Source organism: Anabrus simplex, chromosome 1 (genome assembly GCF_040414725.1).
Source record: "Anabrus simplex isolate iqAnaSimp1 chromosome 1, ASM4041472v1, whole genome shotgun sequence".
Classification (NCBI taxonomy): Eukaryota; Metazoa; Arthropoda; class Insecta; order Orthoptera; family Tettigoniidae; genus Anabrus; species Anabrus simplex.
Window position 1 is genome coordinate 1,648,949,725 of NC_090265.1, and position 26,601 is coordinate 1,648,976,325.

Consider the following 26,601-nt stretch of genomic DNA (forward strand, 5'->3'; position numbering starts at 1 on the left):
CATAATCGTCATGTCTTCAAGATCTTATTCAATGGTTTGATGTTTCAAATCCCGTTGATGGACAAAATTCTCACCACCTGAATGTTGGATGGCTGATTAGGAGAGGTGGTACATTTGTTTTGTTAAATTGTTTGTAGAAAACGACACGGTGGGTTTTTACGAAAATGGCTTGATACACACTGGAGGATGGGGCATCCCAACGGGGATCGGCACGCCAGGACTGATGAAAAAATAATTCGCCAGGCTATTGCTAGCCGGGAGCAGCCCTTGTAAGACAAGCTCTCCAACGAGGGTACAGGAAACTGTGGGTTAGGTCTATGTTGGTGGAGAATAGCGCTGTTTTTGGAGTATGAGTCGAAGGGACGTTGGCGACAACGGAAATATCCGCTCCGCGAACCATGGGAAATAACAGTTTAAGATAAAGTTCCCCGACCTGGCGGGGATGAAACCTGGGGCTCAATGAATCAAAAACCACTACGCTGACCACTCACTGTCAGGACAAAATGCGAATGCGCGTGAACGATCCAGGTCCTGGATATGAACTTCACGAGCACGGAACGGCACATGAAAGGAGGGTCTCAGTGGCAAGCAAGTGCACCCCACATGTCTGGTGATATTGACGTATTTCTGATCATCACGTAGCCCGTTCCATCGTCTGTTATGGTTTCGAATTACTGTACAACCATTCCCTGTAAAGAAGCTGAACAAAGGGTGTAGTTATGAGCTACAGACATCTGTAGTAGAAATGAGGCCCAAGCCACATTATGAATCAGCGTTTCCCATTGGCCAATATGATTACAATTATTGCTGCTTTTTTTTTTTTTTTTTTTTTTTTTTTTTTTTTTTTTTTTTTTTTTTTTTTTTTTTTTTGCAATTTGCTTTACGTCGCACCGTCACACATAGGTATTTTGGTGACAATGAGATAGGAAAGGGCTACGAGTGAGAAGAAGCACCCGTGGCCTTAATTAAGGAACAGCTCCATCTTTTGCCTGGTGTGAAAATTGCAATCTACAGAAAACTATCTCCAGGGCTGCCGATAGTGGGGTTCGAACGCACTACCTCCCTGATGCAAGCTCACAGCAGCGCGCTCCTAACCGCACGGTCGACTCGCCCAGTGCTGCAAAATTTATTTGGAGAACCTGCTGCAGATTTTGCAATCTATTTATGCTTCTTTTATCAATCACTGGGATGTGGTAACAGGACTGGAAGATCTGCAAATGAATACAAAGAAGACTGGGTATACACTAGTGCTCTGTCAGATCAGTCATTGGTTTTTGAAGGCTCAAGGTCCCCTCTTGCAATAATTCTTGCACCAATATCTACAGCTTTATTTTAAAAATCATTTCTGAAAAACTATCCTTTTATAAATGAAGTACCGATGTTAGGCGCCTAATGGGCATATGCCACAGATTCGTTGCTCTTCTAGCGGACGAGCTGGCCGTGCTGAGCTTCCATCCAGGAGATAGTAGGCTGTACCTTAATTACGTCCACGGCCGATTTCTTCCCACTCCTAGGCCTTTCCTCTTTCCTACCCCATTGTTGCTATAAGACCTACCCGTGTCGGTGCGACTTACAGCCAATAGTATTTCTCTTAAAGGGTTGAGTGGTGGCTGCTCGCCATCAGACTCTGTGTGTGTGTGTGTGTGTGTGTGTGTGTGTGTGTGTGTGTGTGTGGAAGGGGGTGAGGGTGTACGCAATGGACTGGGTAACACACAACATTTTTGAAACTAAATATATCACCTGGTGATTCTTCAAAGCGTACGTTACGTCTTCGTCTTATTATTATTATTATTATTATTATTATTATTATTATTATTATTATTATTATTGTATATTCCAAGTTACCTGGTATCGGCACTCTGTCGGGATTAATAAATAATATTTGTTTTACATTCCGTCCGCCTCTGTAGTGTAGGGGTTAGTGTGATTAGCTTCCACCCCTGGAGGCCCGGGATCGATTACCGGCTCTGCCACGAAATTTGAAAAGTGGTACGAGGGCTGAAATGGGGTCCACTCAGCCTCGGGAGGTCAACTGAGTAGAGGTGGGTTCGATTCCCACCTCAGCCATCCTGGAAATGGTTTTCCGTGGTTTCCCACTTCTCCTGACAAATGCCGGGATGGTACCTAACTTAAGGCCACGGCGACTTCCTTTCCTCTTCTTTGTCTATTCCTTCCAAACTTCCCATCCCTCCTCAAGGCCACTGTTAAGCATAGCAGGTGAGGCCGTCTGGGCGAGTTACTGGTCATCTTCCCCAGTTGTATCCCGATCCAGTGTCTGAAGTTGCAGGACACTGCCCTTGAGGCGGTAGAGGTGGGATCGCTCGCTGAGTCCGAGGGAAAAACCGAACCTGGAGGGAAAAGGGTTGAAGAAGTTTTACATTCTACTAATTACTTTTGCGGGTTTTGAAGAAGCCGAAGTGTTGGAATTGTGTCCAGAAGGAGTTCTTTTACGCGCCGGTAAATCTACTGGCACGAGGCTAGCGTATTTGAGCACCTTCAAATACCACCAGACTGAGCCCGGTTCGAACCTGTCAAGTTCGTGAGGATTCAGCTCAGTTTTACGGCAGGATGCCTTTGCTGATGCCAACCCCGTGTGATCAAGGCATATGTTACTATCACAAGGGAGTTGTGCGTATTCAGTGCTGTAGAATTGTTAACATCTGGCATGAATCATCCCTGCCCTATCTGGACCACTAATAATAAATGCTAGTATGTGATTACGTTTTACCCAGTATTCAACACATTGTATGTCAATTTTATAAGAAATAAATTCAGTGATTTCAATTCCATTCATTATCTTTACACAATATAAACAAAACCAATTCCCATGGTGCAACAGCCCCGAAGAGCATTGACCTACTAAGCGACTGCTGCTCAGCCCGAAGGCCTGCAGATTACGAGGTGTCCTATGGTCGGGACGACGAGTCCTCTAGGGCGTTATTCTTCGCTTTCTAGCACGGAGCCGCTATATCGCCGTCAGATAGCTCCTCGACTGTAATCATGTAGGTTGAGTGGACCTCGAACCAGCCCTGACATCGAAGAAAAATTCCCTGATCTGGCTGGGAATCGTACCCGGAGCCTCCGTGGAAGAGGCTGCCACGCTGCCCCTACATCACGAGGCCGGCTTCTTTAAACAATATAGGCTTAGATAAAATACTCTTCCTTGTAAATGTATGGTTTAATGGCATGTGCCCCCTCATTTCAACTTAGCCCCTCAAATGCGAATTACACTTTATAAGCTTGCTCACTGTCTGGGGCGGATGACTCAAATAGCACAAGGGAAATGATCCAGATAGCACGAATAAGAAACAGCAAGTGAACAGTCAGAATTAGCTGAAATAACTAGATTAATCAGCCTCGTTAAAAAAGGTTCGTGGTTAGTAATGTTTTGGGCACATGTATTCATCAGGTATATTTTCGTATGTAACATATGAGACGTTTCTACCATTGTTTCTGAGAAGTGACCCATTAGCTGATTCGTGCTGGGAACTAATGGACTGGATGACTCATATTTCTTGTTTATACTCTTAACTGTGGGATGTATACGTTGAGACAATAGCCTCTCCTAGCGCATGTGGTACCGTGTTTTGTTACATCACTCATTCATTTCATAGGGAGAGTAGAAGGAATGTAAGATATAGTTCAGTGTTCATACACGTTAGCACTCCACAGAGCAAACCTTGTTGATCTCTTGTCTGCTTATGGATGAAGGTTCAAAGAATCGACCAAAAAATGTGTCATATAATTTTGTTATTATTGACTGGCTTCCGCCTCTGTGGTGTAGTGGTTAGTGTCATTAGCTGCCACCCCTGGAGGCCCGAGTTCGATTCCCGGCTCTGCCACGAAATTTGAAAAGGGGTACGAGGACTGGAACGGGGGCCATTCAGCCTCGGGACATCAACTGAGTAGAGGAGAGTTTCATTCCCTCCTCAGCCATCCTAGAAGTGGTTTCCCGTGGTTTCCCACTTCTCCTCCATGCAAACGCCGGGATGGTACCTAACTTAAGGCCACGGCCGCTCCCTTCCCTCTTCCTTGTCTATCCCTTCCAAACTTCCCATCCCCCACCAAGGTCCCTGTTCAGCATAGCAGGTGAGGACGCCTGGGAGAGGTACTGGTCATTCTTCCCAGTTGAATACCCTTACCGAAAGTCTCATGCTCCAGGACACTGCCCTTGAGGCGGTAGAGGTGGGATCCCTCGCTGAGTCCGAGGGAGAAACCGACCCTGGAGGGTAAACAGATAAAGAAGAAGGTTAATTTCGCTGGCACTGGGGATGGGTGTACGTGTCGTCTTTATCATCATTTCATCCTCATCACGCCGCGCAGGTCGCCTACGGACTTCACATCAAAAGACCTGCATCTGGCAAGCCGAACTCTTCCTTGGACACTCCCGGCACTAAAAGCCATTCGTCATTCCATTTAATTTCATGTTATTGAATTTGTTGTCCTCACATCCACCTGATCTCTCTGTAGATCAGTGGAAGAGTTTCGACCGCTAGATCGCAAGGTTGCAGGTTCAAACCCGGCTGAAGTAGTTGGATTTTTGAAGGGCGGCAAGAAGTCTATTTGACGCCCAATCTCGCAGGAGGTCGTTATGTAAACGATTTCTGGTGAAACATTTGGTATTCGTCCGGCAAGATTAATTGAAACTCAGCCATTGATTACCCAAGGGATATCCGATGTACTCTGCCATCTGGTGGAGCAGAAGGGAACATCGAAATTTACACACAGGCAGCCAAAATAGCATCAAATCTAAATGCCTGCAAACAGTAGCCGAAGCCATACAATTATTTATTATTATTATTATTATTATTATTATTATTATTATTATTATTATTATTATTATTATTATTATTATTATTATTTGTTCGTATAGGCCTACTAAGGACCACGTTATTCCACTTGTTTTCTCTGGGCTTTGATCTATGCCCAGTACTCCTTCATTCCTTGCCAGTGTTGCTCCTTTCTTTCCTCCGTCCACGTGTTTCCCGTCTTCAACTTTGTCCTTTCCTGAAAACTTCGGTGGTCTTTGAGTTTCCTCCTAAGTGGGTTGCATTCTTGTGTATCTTCATAAGTGATCCCCATCTCCTGTAGGCCCGTTCTTCTTCTTCTTCTTCTTCTTCTTCTTCTTCTTCTTCTTCTTCTTCTTCTCCTGAAGATGGTTTTCCGTGGTTTCCCATTTTCACACCAGGCAAAGGCTGGGGCTGTACTTTAATTAAGGCCACGGCCGCTTCCTTCCAACTCCTAGGCCTTTCCTATCCCATCGTCGCCATAAGACCTATCTGTGTCGGTGCGACGTAAAGCCCCTAGCAGAGAGAGAGAGAGTCTTCTTCTTTTTCCTCTTTATCTGTTTACACTCCAGGGTCGATTTTTTCCCTCGGACTCAGCGAGGGATCTCACCTCTACCACCTCAAGGGCAGTGTTCTGGAGCTTCAGACTCTGGGTCGGGGATACAACTGGGGAGGATAACCAGTACCTCGCCCAGGCGGCCTCACTTGCTATTCTGAACGGGGGCCTTAGGGGGGTATGGGAAGAATGGAAGGGATAGACAAGGAAGAGGCCGTGGGCTGAATTGGTACTATTCTGGCATTTGCCTGGAGGAGAAGTGGGAAACCACGCAAAACCACTTTCAGGATGGCTGAGGTGGGAATCGAACCCACCTCTACTCATTTGACCTTCCGAGGCTGAGTAGACCCCGTTCCAGCCCTCGTACCACTATTCAAATTTCGTTTCAGAGCCGGGAATTGAACCCGGGCCTCCGGGGGTGGCAGCTAATCACACTAACCACTACACCACAGAGGCGGATTATTATTATTATTATTATTATTATTATTATTATTATTATTATTATTATTGATTGTGGCGACGTTTAGTAAATTGACAGAGGCTTGCGGAGTGAACGATGAAGGAAGGCATAACGGTGTATAATGATAATGTAATTTTTATTCTGTCCGGCTCCTTGGCTGAACAGTCAGCGTAGTGCTCTTCGGTTCTTGTTTCCTCTTCTACCTGTTGTGATTTATTTGTGGATTATTTCTGAATCTGTCTCTCGCCACCGGTCACATCAAAATGCAGATTCCTATGACGTCTCAGTCTCATTTATGGGTATAACCATATGGAAGATGCTGAGTAATAGGTGGTGCTGTGTAATGGCATACAGTGTTGCTGAATGTTATGAAATATGCTACTCATAGAGCCGGTCGTGCTGCAATAGGCTTTGTGGCCCAGTGATAAAAGTCATGGCAACTATCTCTCTCCAAATCATGTCTCGTAAGTTTGATTATAACGCTGCCATAGGTTTTTACGATTGTTCAAAATTTACGTAAATTCGTGTGATGCTACGTTAGGATCCAACGGTATGTGGACTGGATACCTTAGAATATTAGACATAACAGCCCCTACACTCAATACAACTTAATATTTACATGGAATAATAATAAAAATCATAATCTTCTTCTTTCTTATTTTCCTATCGCTTCTCCCACACGTGCGAGGTCGCAGGGACGAACTGCGTCGTACATGTGCATTTGGCCCTGTTTTACGGTCGTGTAACCTTCCTGACGCCAATTCTGTATGGAGGGATGTAATCACTATTGTGTGTTTCTGTGGTGGTTGGTAGTATGGTGTGTTGGGTGAATATGAAGAGGAAAGTGTTGGGACGGAATACAAACCCTCAGTCCCCGAGCCAAAAGTATTAATCAGAAGCGATTAAAATCCCCGACCCCGCCGGGAATCGAAGCCGGGACCCTCTAAACCGAAGGGAGGTACGCTGACCATTCAACCAACGAGTTGGATAATAATAATAATAATAATAATAATAATAATAATAATAATAATAATAATAATAATAATAATAATTCAAATTTACGGACCTGTAGAGAAAATGTACAATGCGGTCGTGGAAGTTCAAAATTCATTGGTTTGGCCCGCAACAGGCGACTTGAACGCACGCATTCTAGTGTCATGACAGTAATGCCAGACCTGCAGGCCAACAGAATGAATAATACCTTGGGCTCCATAGCTCTACTGGAAAGAGCACCCGACCCGAAATCGAAAGGTTGTTGTTCGGTTGACCGTTTTTGTTCTCTACTAAACACCTCTTTCTTTACAATTTCTTTTATGACGCATGGACACAGATAGGTCTTATGGCGACAATGGGATAGGAATGGCCTAGGAATGTGAAGGCCTTAATTAAGATACAGCCCCAGTATTTGCCTGGTTTGAGTATGGGAAACCACCGAAATCCAATTTCATGGCTGCCGACAGTAGAGTTCGAACCCATTATATTCCGGATGAGAGCTCAGAGCTGCGCGCCCCTAACCGCACAGCCAACACGCCCTGTAATTAACACCTCTTCAATAAGTACTGAAAACGACCTACTACGCTGGAACTTTATTTCGAGAGTACAATGTGGCCGTGAAAATTAAAATTCATTAAATTAAATCATGTTGAAAGGTAAACAAAATGTCTACATTAATGCGGTGCACGTAGATTTTATTCTTCTTTACTTCTGAGGCCGTCTCCTCCCAGAAGGTTAGTATTTTTCTACTTTTTGTTTACCTTATGAGAGTTAATTCATTAGGATGCTGAGAATGACTGAAGTCACTAAATAGTTTAGAATTTTCTTTGGCAGGCTGATGAAGGCGGATTTCAACCAGTCTGCAGAGAAATTTTCAGTGTTGTAGATATGGTTGAACGTCTTCGAAAGGAAATTGTAACTTTTAGTATCAATCAGTTTAAGCAGTTAGGTTTGTATTTGATATGCTCCAAAGGTTTTGCCAGATTTTATCTGGCCGGAGTCTTTATCCTGCTTCTTCATGAGAATCTAGATGCTAACCACCCAGTTCCTCTTCTTCATCAGCAAATTTTGAGCGATCATCTCTGCAGTGTAGTTCTTCCATACTTTAATTTTGCTGTTCCTTGTTCTCAATAAGTTTATTTTAAATGCAGACTAGTTTCGCAGAAATTCGTTCCTGCATAGTGAAACAGATTTAAACTCTCAGTAAGAAGTCATCATCATCATCATCATCATCTTCTTCTACTACTTCTTCATCATTATCTTCTTCTTCTTCTTTTTCATGGTGTCAGCATTTGATTTAAATTAGGTCTTCCAGTTTTACTGCCGGAAACCCTTCCTGACACCAAACTTAAGTGAAGGGATGTATTCAATATTGCGTGTTTCTGCGGTGGTTGTTGAGAGCATGTTTTTTTGCAATCGGCTTTATGTCGCACCGACACAGATAGGTCTTAAGGCGAAGAAGGGATAGGAAAGACCTAAGATTGGGAAGGAAGCGCCCGTGGCCTTAATTAAGCTATAGCCCCAGCATTTGCCTGGTGTGAAAATAGGATACCACGGTAAACCATCTTCGGGGCTGCCGACAGTGGGGTTCGAACCCACTATCTCCCGGATGTAAGCTCACAGCCGTGCGCTTCTAACCGTTTTTGGAAGCATATGAAATGCAGTGTATTAAGACAGACACAAATAGCCAGTCAAAACACAGATGAATTAAATATTCGCAGTTAAAATCTTCAGTCTAGCCGTGATTCGAACGCGGGTTCCTGACATTGTTTAGACAAAGAACCAGACTTTCTGGAACAATTTTTTTCATGAAACATTTCTGCTCGTAAGTTATAGCAGATCCTGGTAATAAGGACTCATTTCACGCACGACTCCCTGCACCTCACTGAAAGTTGTGGGCGGATTTATATGCATAAAAGTGATAGAATACACTGTACATGCACGTAAGCGCAATACCAATATGGGTAGCAAAGCAAAGCAAAGTCATCTCCGTACAGGCCATGAGGCCCTGGGAGTGGTGGAAGGTAAAGGCTTCCACTATTGGTAACCTCGGCACTTGATGGGGTAGAGTGGTTAGCTTTACGCCCGGCCGCCTTCGCCCCCAGGAATTAACCTGTTACTCATTTTTGGTGTAGGCTGAGTGATCCTCAGGGCCATATGCACCTCCGGAAGTGGAAATCTCATTTCTTAAATTTTACGACTTCCTGACGGAGATTCGAACACACGTCCTTCCGGGCGAACCGAGTACGCCTTTACCGCCTCGGCCAGGCAGCCCAACAGTGTGGGTAGAAGCAACAGAAGCAACAACATATGCACTGCTTAAAACTGAAACGATCTGACTTTATATTAAGCAGTTAACTATTATTGATGGATTGTATATTTATATTTAAATTCCTTTAACGTTTGTTAATCAGTATTAAGCTGTGGTTCTGTGAACAAACGTACGCTAAATATTTTCTATGTAACACATTTCTTCTACTGTAGATCAGAATATTGAGATATGCAGTAATTTCATCTATCAACACTTCCTGTAACTTCTGCGTCGATCATATTGCAGTGTTCGCGTGACACCTGACAAAATTTTGCGATGTAGACGATCAGGCGGCTTCTTGTTTTAATGATCTGTTCTTTTAATCTCAATTTTCATGAATGAATCATACCGTCTCAATATTATACATTTACACTGTCCACAAGTGCACCATTTATTACCGTAAAATCACACCCATTATATTCCCATAATAGAGCAATGTCTGAATTTTGTCAGAATGTAATTAACTAATAAAATCCGTTTCTTCTCTACACTATTTTTCCGATTTTTTCCTTATTGTTAATCTTCTTTCAAGCACCACATTCATCATCATCATCATCATCATCTGTTTACCCAACAGGTTCGGCTTTTCCCTCGGACTCAGCGAGGGATCCCACCTCTACCGCCTCAAGGGCAGTGTCCTGGAGCTTCAGACTCTTGGTCGGGGGATACAACTGGGGAGAATGACCAGTACCTCGCCCAGGCGGCCTCACCTGCTATGCTGAACAGGGGCCTTGTGGAGGGATGGGAAGATTGGAAGGGATAGACAAGGAAGAGGGAAGGAAGCGGCCGTGGCCTTAAGTTAGGTACCATCCCGGCATTCGCCTGGAGGAGAAGTGGGAAACCACGGAAAACCACTTCGAGGATGGCTGAGGTGGGAATCGAACCCACCTCTACTCAGTTGACCTTCCGAGGCTGACTGGACCCCGTTCCAGCCCTCGTACCACTTTCCAAATTTTCGTGGCAGAGCCGGGAATCGAACCCGGACCTCCGGGGGTGGCAGCTAATCACGCTAACCACTACACCACAGAGGCGGACAATAAAATACAGCACCCCTCTATATGCGCCTAAAGCTTAGATATGCATGGTCCACTTAAATACGCTTGTATGCACTATGAAAGCTTGTCCTTTGGTTGTAAACAACCTGAAATGCATTTATATAATATTTTTTTCGTGTGGCTATTTCTAGCCGGGCGCAGCCCTTGTAAGGCAGACCCTCCGATGAGGGTGGGAGACATGTGCCATCTGTAGGTAACTGCGTGTTATTGTGGTGGAGGATAGTGTTATGTGTGGTGCATGAGTTGCAGGGATGTTGGGGACAACACAAACACCCAGCGCCCGAGCCACTGGAATTAACCAATGATGGCTAAAATCCTAGTATCGGCCGGGAATCGAACCCGGGACTCACTGAACCGAAGGCCAGTACGCTGACCATTCAGCTAATGAGTCGGACAATTTATATTTTAGTGTATATGATTTACAACTAAATAATAATACATGCAAACATGTTAAAATCCGCCCCTTACAATGCCCAAAGTAACTGTTTGAAACAACAATTTATAATAACATTATCCTTTATAGGTTAGAGATCAGGAGACTAAAGTGGTTCGTACACCAGTGAGGCTGTGAGACTAACGCTTGATCATGCTTGTGTCATAAGCACGTGTCTGCACGCGTCGCTCGAATTACTGACGGTGGAAGAACTTAGAGAGAAGAAAGTGAAGTGTTGTTTGTAATGTCACTGGCTCAAGCTTAGCCGTGTGTTGTGTGTCAGTTACTGAAGAGACAGGCGTGTGGAGTGTCCTACTGTGCCATGAGCGATGGACAAGATGATGCGGGTGACGAAGACGATGTTCTCCAGGTTGGAGACCCTCCACCTCGTCCTTACCATTCTCCTGCTCTCAGCGGTCGAGTCCTCCTCCTCAGGTGAGTTCTACATTTTACATTATTTCCTACTTTAATTTAATTAATCTGAGATTCAACAGCACACAACGTTCCCCAATTAAACTACGCTATTAAAGATGTATAATGTGTTTCGTAAACGTATATTGGCCGCTTAGAACGGGCAATATGAATGAAAATCTATAACTATAAAATCAAAAGTAAGTTCCTTTGAGAGTTATACAAATACACGCGCCTCCACTAATCGGTAACAAAATTTACGCCGAGGCTCATGAACCACTCGGACAGGTCGTAGAGGTAGTTATATCGTCAAGGATTTATTAAAGTCCGCCTCTGTGGTGTAGTGGTTAGCGTGATTAACTGCCCCCCATCCCCGTAGGCCCGGGTTCGATTCCTGGCTCTGCCACGAAATTTGAAAAGTGGTACGAGGGCTGGAATGGGATCCACTCAGCCTGGCGTGTTCAACTAAATAGTGGAAGGGGTAGGGGGTCGATTCCCATCTCAGCCATCCTCGAAGTGGTTTTCCGTGGTTTCCCACTTCTTCTCGAAGCAAATCCCGGGATGGTACCTAACATAAGGCTACGAACACTTCCTTTCCTCTTCCTTGTCTATCCCTTCCAATCTTCCCATCCCCCCCCCCCCACACACAAGACCCCTGTTCAGCATAGCAGGTGTAGACGCCTGGGCGAGGTTCTGGTCCTACTTCCCAGTTGTATCGCCCGACCAAAAGTTTCACGCTCCAGGGCACTGTCCTTGAGGCGATAGAGGTGGGATTCCTCGCCGAGTCTGAGGGAAAACCAAATCAGGAAGGTAAACGGATTAAGAAAGAAAGAAAGATTTATTAAAATAAAATTGGTCATAATATATGATATACAGTAGGTCTAGAAGATTTTTATGCGTTGACGCCATTTTTGATATCAAAGCTCGTACAGAATAAACTAGACACACGAAAAGCACATAGGCCTACATTAGAATAGTAAGAAATATTGCCAAACTTCATGCAGATGTACAAAAGTAAACTTTTCGTTGGTACAACAAACGTGCAAAAATGATGTCCCTAAGACTTTCTTCATCTATTCTTTTTGAGAATCTGCCCTTCAGTATCATCAAAACTGGGGCTTGGATTTTCATATTGTTTAACGCAGAGAAAAAGTCGATCCTAGAAACTATCTGACTGTGTGGCAGGTGCTCAGGAGGGGGCTTTCAGCAGTTCAACGCAAGTGTGCTGATGTAGGTTTAATGCAGCCAGAGAGCAGTGAAAGCTTTTCGGAACAACATCAGTGCATGATATCACTATTGGAACTGTGATGACTGTTTCTAGTTTCCACAGACGTTGCATTTCTATTGCCAATTCTATGTATGTTATTACCTCTGTGGCTATTGTTTGTTTGCTTGTTTGCGGATTGGAGGTGTTTGGACAAGCAATTATTTCTATAAGGGACGTGGACCTTTTTGCTTTATAGATTAGAATAATACCTGGTCTGTTTTTGTTGAGCGTGACATTGATTATGGTATCTCAGTCCCATTATTATTATTATTATTATTATTATTATTATTATTATTATTATTATTATTATTATTATTATTATTATTACTATACGCGAACAATATCCTACAAGGCTCTAAAACACAGTAGGAAAACTAGAGGGTCTGTATGACTAGGAATGCCTAACACTAAATAAGAAAGAAGAACTGCAGAAAATCGAAAAGGAAGGGAAAGGAAAATGTTGAGGAAAAGTCTAGGATCAGAGAGATATTGATGGGATATGGAAGAAAAGAAATAATGAAGACCTTTTAAGATTAAAATAAAAATATTATCAATACCACATTATTATTATTATTATTATTATTATTATTATTATTATTATTATTATTATTATTATTATTGTTATTATTATTATTACATCCTTTTAAGAAGTCTCGCCGTGTGCCGAAACAAGGAGTACCACCTCTTTTTGTATATATGGTAAAGATTCTGCACATAGTTATGAGGGCGTTTAAGGGTTGTAGTAAGGATGTAAAGCAGATGGTATATAAGTCTCTGGTAAGACCGCAACTAGAGTATGGTTCCAGTGTATGGGACCCTCACCAGGATTACTTGATTCAAGAACTGGAAAAAAATCCAAATAAAAGAAGTTCGATTTATTCTGCGTGATTTCCGACAAAAGAGTAGCGTTTCAAAAATATTACAAAGTCTGGGCTGGGAAGACCTGGGAGAAAGAAGGCGAGCTGCTCGACTAAGTGGCATGTTCAGAGCTGTCAACGGATAGCTGGTGTGGAATGACATTAGTAGACGAATAAGTATGAATGGTGTATTTAAAAGCAGGAAAGATCACAATATGAAGATACAGTTGGAATTCAATAGGACAAATTGGGGCAAATATTCGTTTATAGGTAGGGGTGTTAGGGATTAGAATAACTTACCAAGGGAGATATTCAATAAATTTCCAATTTCTTTCAAATTACTAAAGAAAAAGCTAGAAAAACAACAAACAGGGAAACTGCTACCTGGGTGACTGCCTTGAATACAGATCAGTATTGATTGATTGATGACTGAAATTCTACGGACATCTGGTAAGAATGGACGAGGATCGAGAACGAAGAAGATATTTAAGTTCATCGTAGGACTGAAGGTTACAACGAAGTGGGTGGACGAGGTCAATATGGATGCTCAAGAAAGTGCACTTACTGCAGATGTGATCGACAATGGAAATCAGTTCAGAAGCAGAATGGATAACATCAAGATATTCGCAGAGATACCTCCAAAATGTACGACTATTTTGATAATACCCGAGGAGCAGAGAAAGTTCAAAAGTGAAATAATGAAGAGGTACTGGAAAGAGCATAATAATAATAATAATAATAATAATAATAATAATAATAATAATAATAATAATAATAATAATAATAATAATAATAATATGAAGAAGGCTTAATTTCTATGTGGTCCATAGTTAGCCGAATTCGGATTTTAAAAATTATTACTATTATTATTATTATTATTATTATTATTAAAATAAGGAACCTCTAGGTCTTATACGGAAACTAAGAAACTGCAAGCATTGATAACTGTACTAAAAAATAATAAAAAATGAACTAATTAACATCTGCAATCTACCTATCTACCGTATAATTTAAATCTAATTTAATAATAATGTATTATGTTTTTATACAGGTGGATTATGTTATGATATATATTACATAATTATATAATACTATGACTGTCCGCCTCCATAGCGAAATTGTTAATACTATTAGCTACGGTCATGGGATGCCTGAGTTTGATTCCCGGTACGGCCAGAAATGTTAAAATGTCAGGAGGGCCAGCATATGTGTAAAAAAGGCACGCGTAGCTGACCTTCATCGGGGTGGGGAGTCTGAAAAGAGCTGCACCATTTTCGTACAAGGACATGAGCCTACTTCTCTAGTACTATGCCTCATCCTTCCTCCTCTCCTCCCACTGTTTCGGTTTACCATCGTTCAATGCATTGTATGGACTGTGTAGCATCCAAAAGACGGTCATGGCTGACTCACATCTGTCGATGTTTGATGACCATTACTTCAATGTTCATGGTAGCGTATTGGCCCCTGAAGTTTGTTCGACGTTAGAATCATTTTGCCCCCACATATTGATCTAAGACAGTGATATTCTTCCAGACTCTCCAGATGTCCTTCAAGCCTTGCATCCAAAAATAAGTGTTGGTGTTACACTACCATTGTTATTAATAAGTAATTAATAACTGAATATATCATTGCGAAATAGTATCCTCCGTAAATCAGTTGTAGAGTGTCGGCCTCCGGATTCAAAGTCCGCCGGTTGAAACCCTGCTTAAGTTATAGAGTTTTTGAGTGGTGAATTAAAAGTCCATTCGACACTCCATATCGTACGATGTCGGCATGTGGTGGCACTTTGGTTGTTTACCCCACAAAATTCAAATTAAAATGCATGCAGACGGTATCTGGGGGATCATACGATTATTATTCCTTAATGTTCGAATAAAAGTTTTTAACACATAATGTTTTAAAAATGCAATGTTGTTAAGTGGTGACAGCAATAAAAAGAGGCCACACTGGTATGGGAAATAAATTTTAAGGAATAAGCAGAAGAACACGTTATGTTTTGCTTCTAGATGATGCTGAGTGAAACAATACTTACGACGCATGAGATCCTCAGTCTTTAGAAGCCGGCCAAAACAACTGAACGATTCAGTCTTCTTAGATGAGCTTTTCGAGCCATTGTTGATCATACTTTCAAACAGCTTACGATGCGTCTTCGCGGCGGCAGCTTGCGTAAATATGCCTGAAGGTGGATAAAGATGTTGTTTTGCAATGTATAAGTTGAGTACGATAACACTGCATTATTTAAGTTAATACATTATTTAGGAAAACAATTAGCTTTCTTTGAAAGATGTGTAATGTTACAAAAGTAGAAAGGTGATGTTATTATTATTATTATTACTATTCATTCATTCAACTTTTCTAATCGGCCAACTAGGGACTACGATAAGCCTCACTTTACATTCTGGCATTTGTTCATTTTTCGCTTGATCCACATCGTCTTCATTAGCTCACTGTGTTTAGCACGACGTTCTTCTGTCCATTTAGAACCAGTTGCCCGTTTTTCGTCCCAAAAGTCTTGATGGCTGCTCTGAAAAGATTTCGGTTTTGTGCATCTTCTGCTTGTAGGCCCAGTTCTTTAAGATCTTTCTTGACATTAACGTACCATGGCATTGCCGTTTACGGTTTTGAGTCATATATGATTATTATTATTATTATTATTATTATTATTATTATTATTATTATTATTATTATTATTATTATTACGGCTGAGCGAGTGGTTGTGTTGTTCGGGTCACGTAGCTGTCAACTTGCAATCGGGAGATAGTGGGTACGAACCTCACTGTAGACAGCCCTAAACATGTTATTCCGTGGTTTCTCAGTTTCAAACCAGGCAAATGATGGGTCTGTAACTTACTTAAGGCCTGCTCCTAGCTCCTTTTCTATCCATTCGTCGCCATAAGACCTATTTGTACCGAGCGAGCTGGTCGTGCTGTTAGGGGGACGCACAGCTGTGCGCTTGCATTCGGGAGATAGTGGGTTCCAATTCCCACTGTCGGCAGCCCTAAAGATGGATTTCCTTGGTTTCTCATTTTCACACCAAGCAAATGCTGGCGCTGTACCTTAATTAAGGCCAGAACCGCTTCCTTCTCACGCCTAGACGTTTCCTATCCCATCGTCGCCACATGATCTGTCTGTGTCGGTGTGACGTAAAGCAAATTGTAAATATATGTTTTTCTAGTGGTTTGAGCCGACGGCCGTAGCCGTGTTGAAACACCGGATCCCGTGAGATCTCCGAAGTTAAGCAATATTGGGCGTGGTCAGGAGTTGGATGGGTTGCCACGCGCTGTTGGTGGGGGGTAAGGGAATGGAGGAGCGGAAAGGAACTGGCCAACCTACCGTACGTAAACTCCGGCTCAGGAACACCTCTGCGGAAGTTCGGACCTGCCTTCGGGCAGAATAACCCTTACCTTACCTAGTGGTTTGAGGTCGCACTAACACATCGAATGCATTCGGCGACATAGGGATAAGAAAAGGCCAGGAATGGGAATGTAGTAACCGTGGCCTTAAGGTACAACCCCAGCATTTGCCCGGTGTGAAAATCGGAAACAGCTGAAAATCATCTTCAGGGATGCCGACAGTGTGTTGAAACCCACTATTTCCTCAAAGCAAGCTCACACCCACGTGAACCTAAGAGCATGGCTACCTCCCTGGGTGAGACTTTTTATTTCAACTTTGCTTTACATCACACCGAAACAGAGAGGTCTTATGGCGACGATGGGATAGGGAAGGCCTAAGAGTAGGAAAGAAGCGACCGTGGCCTTAATTAATGTACAGTACCAGCATTTGCCTGGTGTGAAAATGGGAAACAATTGAAAATCACCTTCAGGGCTGCTGACAGTGGGGCTCGAACCCACAATCTCCAGGATGCAAGCTCGCAGCTGCGTGCCTCTGACCGCATGGCCAACTTGCCTGGTATTATTATTATTATTATTATTATTATTATTATTATTATTATTATTATTATTATTATTATTATTATTATTATTATTATTATTACGGGATACCCGTGGAATGCAGAGGTGAAAGAAGATGCGGGCTGGAATAGGTCTAACTACAAGGCCGAGATACGAATTAAAATTGCATTAAAGGTTATATTTTCGAAAATAGCAAAACTTAACAATAATTACATAGAATTTGAACATTCAACAAATAACAACAAGTCAACAAGTAATCAGGTCCAAGACCAGGAAAGCCAAGATTTAGATACAAATTAACGATTTGGGCTTCAAGCCCCACTTTTTACAATTTCTGAGCTCTCAGCTCACAACCACATATTACCAAAGGGCAGGAAACCCCTAATAACATGGAGCACTTGCTCCCACCTAGCAATGTCAGGCCTCCTAGAGGCACATATCCAAATACTAGAAAGAGCTGACCCGTTCTCAATTTTTCAAGCTTATAAAGGTAATACCAGACTTTTACACATGATTGCCATCAAGGCACAACTTACAATGAAACAGGGGTATCTTGTACCCAATCTACTGGGCCTTAGCCGACAAGAAAAGGTTAAGTAAATGGCCCGCGATACCAAGTAGAATGGAGGCGAGTACTTACACTCCTACATGAAAGCTTTTTAAAACCTAAGAGACACTAGGCCGATGAAACAGGGGCTATTCCCAAACTATGGAGGTGACCCGTATAAAAAAATGTAAGACATTACAGAAAGGAAGAAAACCAGTTACAAAACGTAGTCACCTCAAACTGGTATGAAGGGGAGCTCGAGAGGGTAAAGCACTCTCTATCCCTGAATTACAGTTAAAGATATTTGAAGTTTTACAAGACGATGGGAGATTACATGTTTATTACATAATAAAGGTCTCGGACCTTCCCCGCGGATTAAACTGCTGAGCTAGCAAGAAATAAAGATGTTAAGTAGCCATTACCTTGTTGAAGAGCTGCTGCCGGATGAAAGAGGCGCTTCCCGCCTCCTGCTACACACTATGCTAGATGTTGTTCGAGTGGCCCAGAGACAAGAAACTCAGCAGTTTTTATACCCTCATGGAAGATTCGAGACCTTTCATGAATAATCAAGCCATACCCTCTTTCTTTATTGGTCCGTCTAGAAAATACACTCCGAGTCGAAGAAATACACGATTGTTCAAAAATTAATTACAGAAATTCTGGGTTGGCTCAATTCAAAACTGGCGGAAAGAAAAGATTAATATTGCCAACCCACCAATGAAAGAACGAAATTTAGTAAAGAGAAAACTTATGAATACAAAATTTCTTCAAAAAGTTCCTTAACTTCGCACCAGGGTGCATGATCATAGTTTTTTGTAGACACATCTATCAGAGAATGTCCACACTTCTTGATCAATAGAAAACAAAACAAGTTGACCTTCATACAGTACTGACAACTTCGTAATCACAAAATTTACGGTAGTAACATCTTCTGAGAAAACGTATGAGTAGATACAGTTTTTAAAGTTCAGAGTTTCTCCTGTAGATGAGTTCCAATTGGCGCAATATTTAAACTTGCGGCGTAGAGGTGTACCTCCCGGTACAATTATTATTATTATTATTATTATTATTATTATTATTATTATTATTATTATTATTATTATTATTATTATTATTATTATTATAGCTTACGTTGTGAATTACTGGTAGAGTGTTGTTTCCGGATCCGAAAGTCGCGGGTTAAACACGGCAGAGAAAGTCGATATTCTTTGAAGGGCGTAAGAATGTCTTTTATGTATATGGGGCCCACCATTTTTCTCTAGACCTTCCATATTTCAGCTCAGAATTGTGGTAAATAAATTATATTCATATTCATTCCACAGTCCATGCCATAGTCCGGCTCCATGGCCAAATACACTAGTGTCCAAAAGTTAAGCATAATAACTAAACGAGGCCATACCGCACGATAGAAATGTGAGACGGATTGCTGAACAAACGGAAGCTGACTCACACACCATATGTCACACAACTTGTCCAAACAAAAAAAAAAAAAAACAGTGTCAGAAAGGTTCTGATAGCTAAGGTACACCTTTGACAACAATTAACAAAACTTGGCAATGTCTTCCACAACAATATATGTTGTTAATAGGGTATATGGTTACCCCTAACGGCCACACATGCTTCGCAGCGACGTGGCATGCCCTCTATCAGATGGTCCAATAGCTCTTGTGGCAGTCGATCCCATTCCTCCGAAAGGGCACCGAAAGGGCAATGCGAAGGTCGTGGAGGGTCCTTGGTGGAGGCTGACGGGATGCAATTCGCCTCCCCAATGCACCCAGGCATGTTCTAAAGGATTCAGAGCTTCAGACCTCTCTGCCCAGTCCATGCGATGGCTATCTTCCCCAACCACAAATTCATCCACCACAGCAGCGCGGTGCGATCGGGCATTATCGTCCATTAAGAGGAAGTCTGGACCAACCGCACCTCTGAAGAGTCGAACAAGTGGTCTCAGTACCTCATCCCTGTATCTCCGTGCGTTAACAGTGTTCCTCGGACCACCCATGAAGATGTGCAGGTCCGTACGACCATTCAACATGGAGTCGCTCCACACTATGATGCCACCAACACCACCATACTGGTCCCGTTCCACGATGTTCCTGTGGTTGCATCGGCTACCCGGTTCTCTCAATATTAATGTGCGACGGGGATTGTTCTGCAAACTGAAGCGGGATTCATCTGTGAAGAGTAGATGCCTCCATTCATTCATGGTTCAGTTTTGATGTTGACGGCTCCACAGTAAACGGGTCCGTCTCTGTGCTGGAGTGAGCACGACGCACATCGCTGGACGTCGAGAAAACAGCCGCCGGTACACAGTTTGCTGGGAAACGGCAACCCCTGAGACGACTGCAAGCTCCGCCGACAAAATTGTCTTGCAGGTGCACTCCGATTTAATCGGGCGATTAAGGCCACATATCGGTCCTGCTCAGTACTTCATCCTTGTATCTCCGAGCGATAACAGTCTTCCTCGGACCACCCATGAAGATGTCGACCTGGTACTGGCCTACGACAAACATCTTCTGTGTCTCGAAATCGTCTCCAAAGCACGGAAATGACACTTTGTGGCACATTCAAGGATACGGCGACTTCGGTCTGTGTCTGGCCTGCTTCCAGGCAACCGAGTATTCTACCCTGCAAAACGGGGTCCAAATTGGCGTCCTTTTGCCATTATGTTGTCATGTTCACCATGAGGCTACACTCCGCACACTATAACACGGCAAACACGATTGAGGGAATATGGAGCGCAGGCAGTGGCTGTGTTTACCTTGCGGTTACGCCGCTAGTCAAAGCAAGGAATACTTCTTTCCTATACAGAGCGAACACGTAAATTTGGGAGGTGCATATGTCGCGCGATTGCGGTCTATTTCCTGTTGCCCTGCTTACTCGTAACTTATGCTTAACTTTTGGACATTAGTGTCGTTAGCGTACAGGCCTTTGGTCAAAGAGGTCCCGGGTTCGATTCCCGGAAGAGTAGGGAATTTTAACTATCATTGGTTAATTCCGCTGGACGGGAGCTGGGTCTATGTGTCGTCTTCATCATCATTTCGTCCTCATCACGAAGCGCAGGTCGCCTACGGGAGTCATATCAAATTTTCCGCATCTGGCGGGCCGAACATGTCCTAGGACACTTCCGGCACTGAAAAATGTCATGAGCCATTTCATTTACTCGATGCTGTACGCTGTTGTCATGTAAAAGAGATCTCCGGTGACAGATTTCGTGATTACCTTACAACATTATTTAAATCTCAGCTCGTAAGCAGAGATCTGTTTGTGTACTATCCGATATAATAAAACCGAACGCTGTAATTGCCACCCTGGCTGTCTAAATTGTGTCGAATCTAAATGCCTGCCCACGGTAACTGTATAATAAGGGGCAATCAAAAAGTTTCTTTGCGACGCCCACACAATCCTGAATCGGGATGCTAATCAAGGAAAATCGCATTAAGGCACTCATCCCACCGATGCACCAGGTTGAAGATCCCCGTGTGTCAAAGCACAGTGCCCTGCTACGTGAAGAAGTCCGTAACCGTCTGCTTCACATCCTCGTCCGACAGGAAGCATTGACCCTTCAAGGCCTTTTTGAGAGAACCGAATCTGATGTCGAGAATAACAGCACGTTGGTCCTGTTTGGACGCATTTGGTAATAACGTCGCCATAGTTCACGTGGCTGTATTTAACGCACGCACCTTGGCACGACACGACTGCCACATTAATCCTTTTGCCTATATGTCCGTGCTTATTTACCCGCATTGGAGCCGCGCTACGTTGCATGTCCGCTTGAGCAACGCCCTGAAACTGACATGTTTTGATCAGACTTCATACATTGGACTTCGTTGAGGTGGACAGTCCCTCCCTGATAGCGGCTTGTCCTGATGTAGGGGTTTACTGGTTCTTACAGACGACTGTCACAGATATATCACCTATTTTTAAATCTGTCGAAGAAAATAGGACAACAGTTTGCAAATCACTAATATCATATGCAATTTTCCCGTAAAACTGACTGTAAAAAAGGATGCACCGAGTTTAATATTTTATGACCCCTCTGAAGCCCCCACCTGTTGGATTATTTGAAACAACTTACAGGCAAGGTCCCACTCTCCTTGATCTTCTCCTTCTGTTATAAAATCAAATATGAGGTTAATATTAAAAAAATTGTGTCATTTGCCCCTTTGGGAAATTGAAATGGTCATAAATAAGTGTTTCAATAGAAACTCAGATTGATAACAGTTAATTTTCATCTAACGGTATAGAGATACATATGTATGGAATTTGGAGTGGATAAGTGAAGGATTCAGTGCATCGAAAGTGCGGGGGGGGGGGGATATTGATTCAGGGCCTATGAAAATACCACGAATAAAATAATCAGTTTTCTACAGCAGGGCCTTTCAAACGCCCAAAATCTCACACATGCAAACCGTGGCGCAGAGTTAAGCTCGGTTCAACACGGCCCGGATGGTGGAACACTGAAGAGCAAGTGAGGAAGGCGTAGACAGGCCGAGACAGGTGTAGGGAAAGAGAGAGGCAGTGCTATTGCCCAAAATCTAGGAGTGGGGGTCTGCATTCCGGTCAACCTAGCGAAGTCGTCTTTTGCACCTTGCGCCCTACAAAGCACCGGTGCTTGCACCCTGAGAGGCCCTGCTCTAGAGTGTGATGCGATGAGGCCACTTTGATAAAAGAGCCTTCTATACAGGGTGCAACAATAAGGTACACTCAAAATTTCAGCACGTATTCCTCACACGCCTCTCAATCATGGCCATCATCAATACTTAACATCACAGCCTGTAAGATCACATCGAGCAGCTGTACTCTAACGCTCCTCTCTGATATGTGTCTCAGTCTTGGCCATCCATCAGTACTTCACATCACAGCCTGCAGGGTTGCTAGGTAACGTCGCGTCGTAAATTTTGTATTCCTAACTTCGTAAAGCAAATTTTCAAATGACTCCCACCATAATACGTATTGATGTCAAAAGTGCAGAAAGATGTCCAGAGCATTTCAAACATTGCCGGTACGGTCTCCAAGCAACATTTTGCCGAGTTAGTTGTCGGCTCTGGGATTCTAACTTACAGTGGTATTTCCTCAATGTAATAAGTTAAATAAAAAGTTTTTAAATTATCTTCTAAGTCAATTATGTCATAAAAAAGTTTCTTCTACCTCTAGCGCCCCTATGTATCATAATTATGTGATACGTATTTGCTTTATCTCTTTATGGCTCAGGCAATTATTGTAACTTGTGGTAACCTTTTGTTTAATACATGATATATTCTGCGTTATAAGTTTTAATTGTTGTATCTTCTTCTATTGCAAGATATAGGTGACACTAGGGCATACATGTCAAAACTTGGCAGAGCCCTGTGTTTATAATATATGTTACAATAAAAAAAAAAAGCGTAGAATCCCTCTCCAAAATATTCCAATACTACTGTTTGTACAGGTATGTTTTTCTTGTCCCTTAAGATCACACTGAACAGGAAAGAAATTAATTTAGTGTCAAATCTCCCCCCACCCCATAGAACCCTCAACGGCCCCCATGGACAAAAGTTTGCCCCCGCACGATATCACAATATCACCATCCATACCAAACAACTCAGCTGCTTTGCATACATCAGAATTGCCATAGAAACCACTCATATCACTACTTGTTTCTTTTTCAAACACTGAAAAGCACTTTAGTACTTCACTTGAAGGAAATCTTTCTACTTCGTCTACTAAACCCTGAATTATTTGTTCTTTTATTTTGAAAAACTCTCTCTCTTACCATCTTCCTCAGAATCGGATTTGCCGTATGTTAAATAATTTTCCTTGGAAAGAGTCAAACCAGTTTTGTCATATTTCTTTTATTTAAAACCCCATTAAACACATTTTTTAAAAAATGTCTAAATTTGGTTTTGGATCTTTAGAGGGTACAACCAACCGTAAGACAGATACATCGAGTTTCACATTTCAGGCCCTCCTCTGGATATGATTTTGGAGTGGGGTCTATCTGGAAATAGCTTCAACCATTTTCCAAAGAAGAAGAATAAGAACCGGCAGAAGAAGAAGAAGAAGACGACGACGACGACGAAGAAGAAGAAGAAGAAGAAGAAGGCTAGGGAGTCAACGAGAATGGCATGGGCTCAGTAACCCCGCTCTTTATCGAGTTGCTGAGGACAAAAACCAGATCGCTCTGATGACAGCCAACATCCAGGAAGGATATGGTAAAAGAAGAAGAAGAATAATAATAAGAAAATAATTATTTTCGCCACCACTGTAACCATAGCAACCAGTGTTTGTCAATGCATACTAGGTCAGTACACCCCCACCCCATGGCACTATAGCCCTTGAATGGCTTTGGCCTATCAAGCGACCATTGTTCAGCCCGAAGGCCTGCAGATTACGAGGTGTCGTGTGGTCAGCACGACGAATCCTCTCGGCCGTTATTCTTGGCTGTTTAGACCTGGGCCGCTATCTCATCGTCAGGTACCTCCCAAATTCTAATCACGTAGGCTTAATGGAGCTCGAACCAGCCCTCAGGTCCAGGCAAAAAATCCCTGCCCTGGCCGGGAATCGAACCCGGGGCCTCCGGGTAAGAGGCAGGCACGCGGCCCCTACACCACGGGGCCGGCGTACTAGATCAGTAGCGTCGTAAAGTACGTTGCTATAAGAACGCAAGCTCTTAGTATTACATGTTGTTACATGACGTACAGCTCTAAAGTAGCTAAAATCAATTTTCGAACTTGTTCGTGAGAACGGGCACCATTTGTTACCTATCGTACTTGGTGGTGATTTGAACGTCGATCTGAAGTCAGCAGCTGGTCAAGAGTTTCTCTCGTTCATGCGTGATACATTCGTCCTCGAAGTAAACAACCACACAGCCACTTCCACTTCGAGGAGTAGTTACGTGCACCGATGCAGTGGTCAGTTGCCACGTAAACTACTCCACTTTTACGTGGTGTCCGTATTATTTAAAATTTCGCACATTAATTGGCCGGGAATGGAATCGAACCGAGGCCAGCTTGGTCAGAAGTCAGAGACGCTTTCACTCAGCTATCAGACTCCGCGGTCATTTTGTTAAAAAAAAAAGATTTTACATCTTCTAACTCCTTTTACGGTTTTTGGAGATTCCGAGGTGCTTGAATTTCGGTACGCAGGGATTTCTTTATGGCAACTCCTCATGCCACTTACCTGGAGGTCCCAGTTTTGATTTTCGGCCTGTCCGGTGTAATTCTGAATTTCGAGCGGGAACAGGGTTCAGTCAGTGTCGCGAAACCAACCAAGGAGCTGTCTAATGTGAGAGAACCGGGCGAGTTGGCCGTGCAGTTAGGAGCGCGCGGCTGTGAGCTTGCATCCGGGCGATAGTGGGTTCGAATCCCACTGTCGGCAAACCTGAAGATGGTTTTCCGTGGTTTACCATTTTCATACCAGGCAAATGGGCTGTACTTCAGCTTCCTTCCAACTCCTAGGCCTTTCCTATCCCATCGTCGCCATAAGACCTATCTGTGTCGGAGCGACGTAAAGCCACTAGCAAAAAAAAAAAAAAAGAAATGTGAGTGACAGCGGACCCGGTCACGGAAGCCAAACAATATGGCTCAGGATGTCGCCACGCCCAAAATGTGACATTCCAATATCTGCAAGCCGTCTGGCACTTATTAGCCTGTGCACGCCACCGTCCTTTTTTGTGTGTTTGTTTAGGAGGTTCCTTACGTCCCAGTAAATCCAACGTCAATAGGCTGGCGTATTTGAAGACCTTCTGATACCACCAGTGTGTGCTGGGATCTAACCTCCCAACTTGGACTCACAAGACCAGACTCGACCGTCCGAGTCACTCAGCCTGGCTCAGTAATTTTGTAATTAGTCTACAAACATTTTAGCTTATCAAGATTTTGAGTCTTTCTCTTTGTCATTTGGAACAAATTTCGATGTTCGTGTAATGCCTGCAAGTAAATACTTCAAAACTGGTAGTTATTTATTCCTACCGTTCCTCCTTTAATGTCTTAATATTTTAAGAAATTAATGTCGTGCTGGTAATGCTGGTATCATTAAAGAAGACGCTAATGTTCATCTATTTTACTAAAAGCAACTGAAATTACCCTAGACAGTGAGTGTGTCTGTATAGTTGAAGCAATAATTATCCACTTACACCACTTCCGGACGATTTCCACCCTGTGAGAGTAATGAATACTCTTGTTGTAGATTAATTTTAGAGTCTAGAGACATTATAACCATGCATTTAGAGAGAGAGAAAGGGCATTGTATAACAGATTATAGTCAGACTTCCCCTCCCATTTTGTACAAGACTGTTTATATTTTAAGGAGTATTATAATATTTATCTTAGTATAAAAGAAAGCCTCCGTGGCTCAGACGGTAGCGCGCGGGCTTATCACCGCTGGGTTACGTGGTTCAGATCCCCGTCACTCTATGTGATATTTGTGCTGGACAAAGCAGAGGCCGACAGATTTGTCTCCAGGTACTCAGGCTTTCCCTGTCATCTTTAATTCCAGCAAAAATGAAATGGCATATGGCTTTTACTGCCGGGAGTGTCCGAGGACAAGTTCGGATCGCCAGGTGCAGGTCTTTTGATTTGACTCCCGTAGGCGACCTGCGCGTCGTGATGAGGTTGAAATGATGATGAAGACGACACATACACCCAGCCCCTGTGCCAGCGAAATTAACCAATGATGGTTAAAATTCCCGACCCTGCCGAGAATCGAACCCGGGACCGCTGCCGTTCGAGTGACTGGAAACAGGCTGTGGATTTTCAGTAAAAAGAACTGAAATATAAAAACTCAGCCATTACAGATACGGCTTTCTAATCAGGCGGCTCAGATAGTTTTACTGTACCTCTGCTGGGTGTCCTCGAACGTGAAACTTTGAGTCGGGGAGATAAAACTCGGGAGGAGGACCATTACCTCGCCCAGGTGACCTCACTTGATATGCTGAACTGGGGCCTTGCAGGGGATCGGAAGATTGGAAGGGACAGACAAAGAAGAGGGAAAGAGGCGGCTGTGGCCTTAAGTTAGGTACCAACCCGCCATT

At 43.1% G+C, this 26,601-nt stretch overlaps 1 protein-coding gene across 2 annotated transcripts in view; it reads left to right on the forward strand.

Moving 5' to 3' along the window:
* Positions 1-26,601, forward strand: part of LOC136858661 (peroxidasin homolog) — a 990,357-nt gene that overhangs the window by 9,924 nt on the left and 953,832 nt on the right. For both annotated transcript variants that reach the window (XM_067138374.2, XM_067138375.2), the window contains exon 2: positions 10,686-11,030. In XM_067138374.2, the coding sequence (XP_066994475.1) occupies positions 10,925-11,030 (106 nt within the window). In that variant the 5' untranslated portion in view covers positions 10,686-10,924. The remainder of the gene's footprint in view (positions 1-10,685; positions 11,031-26,601) is intronic.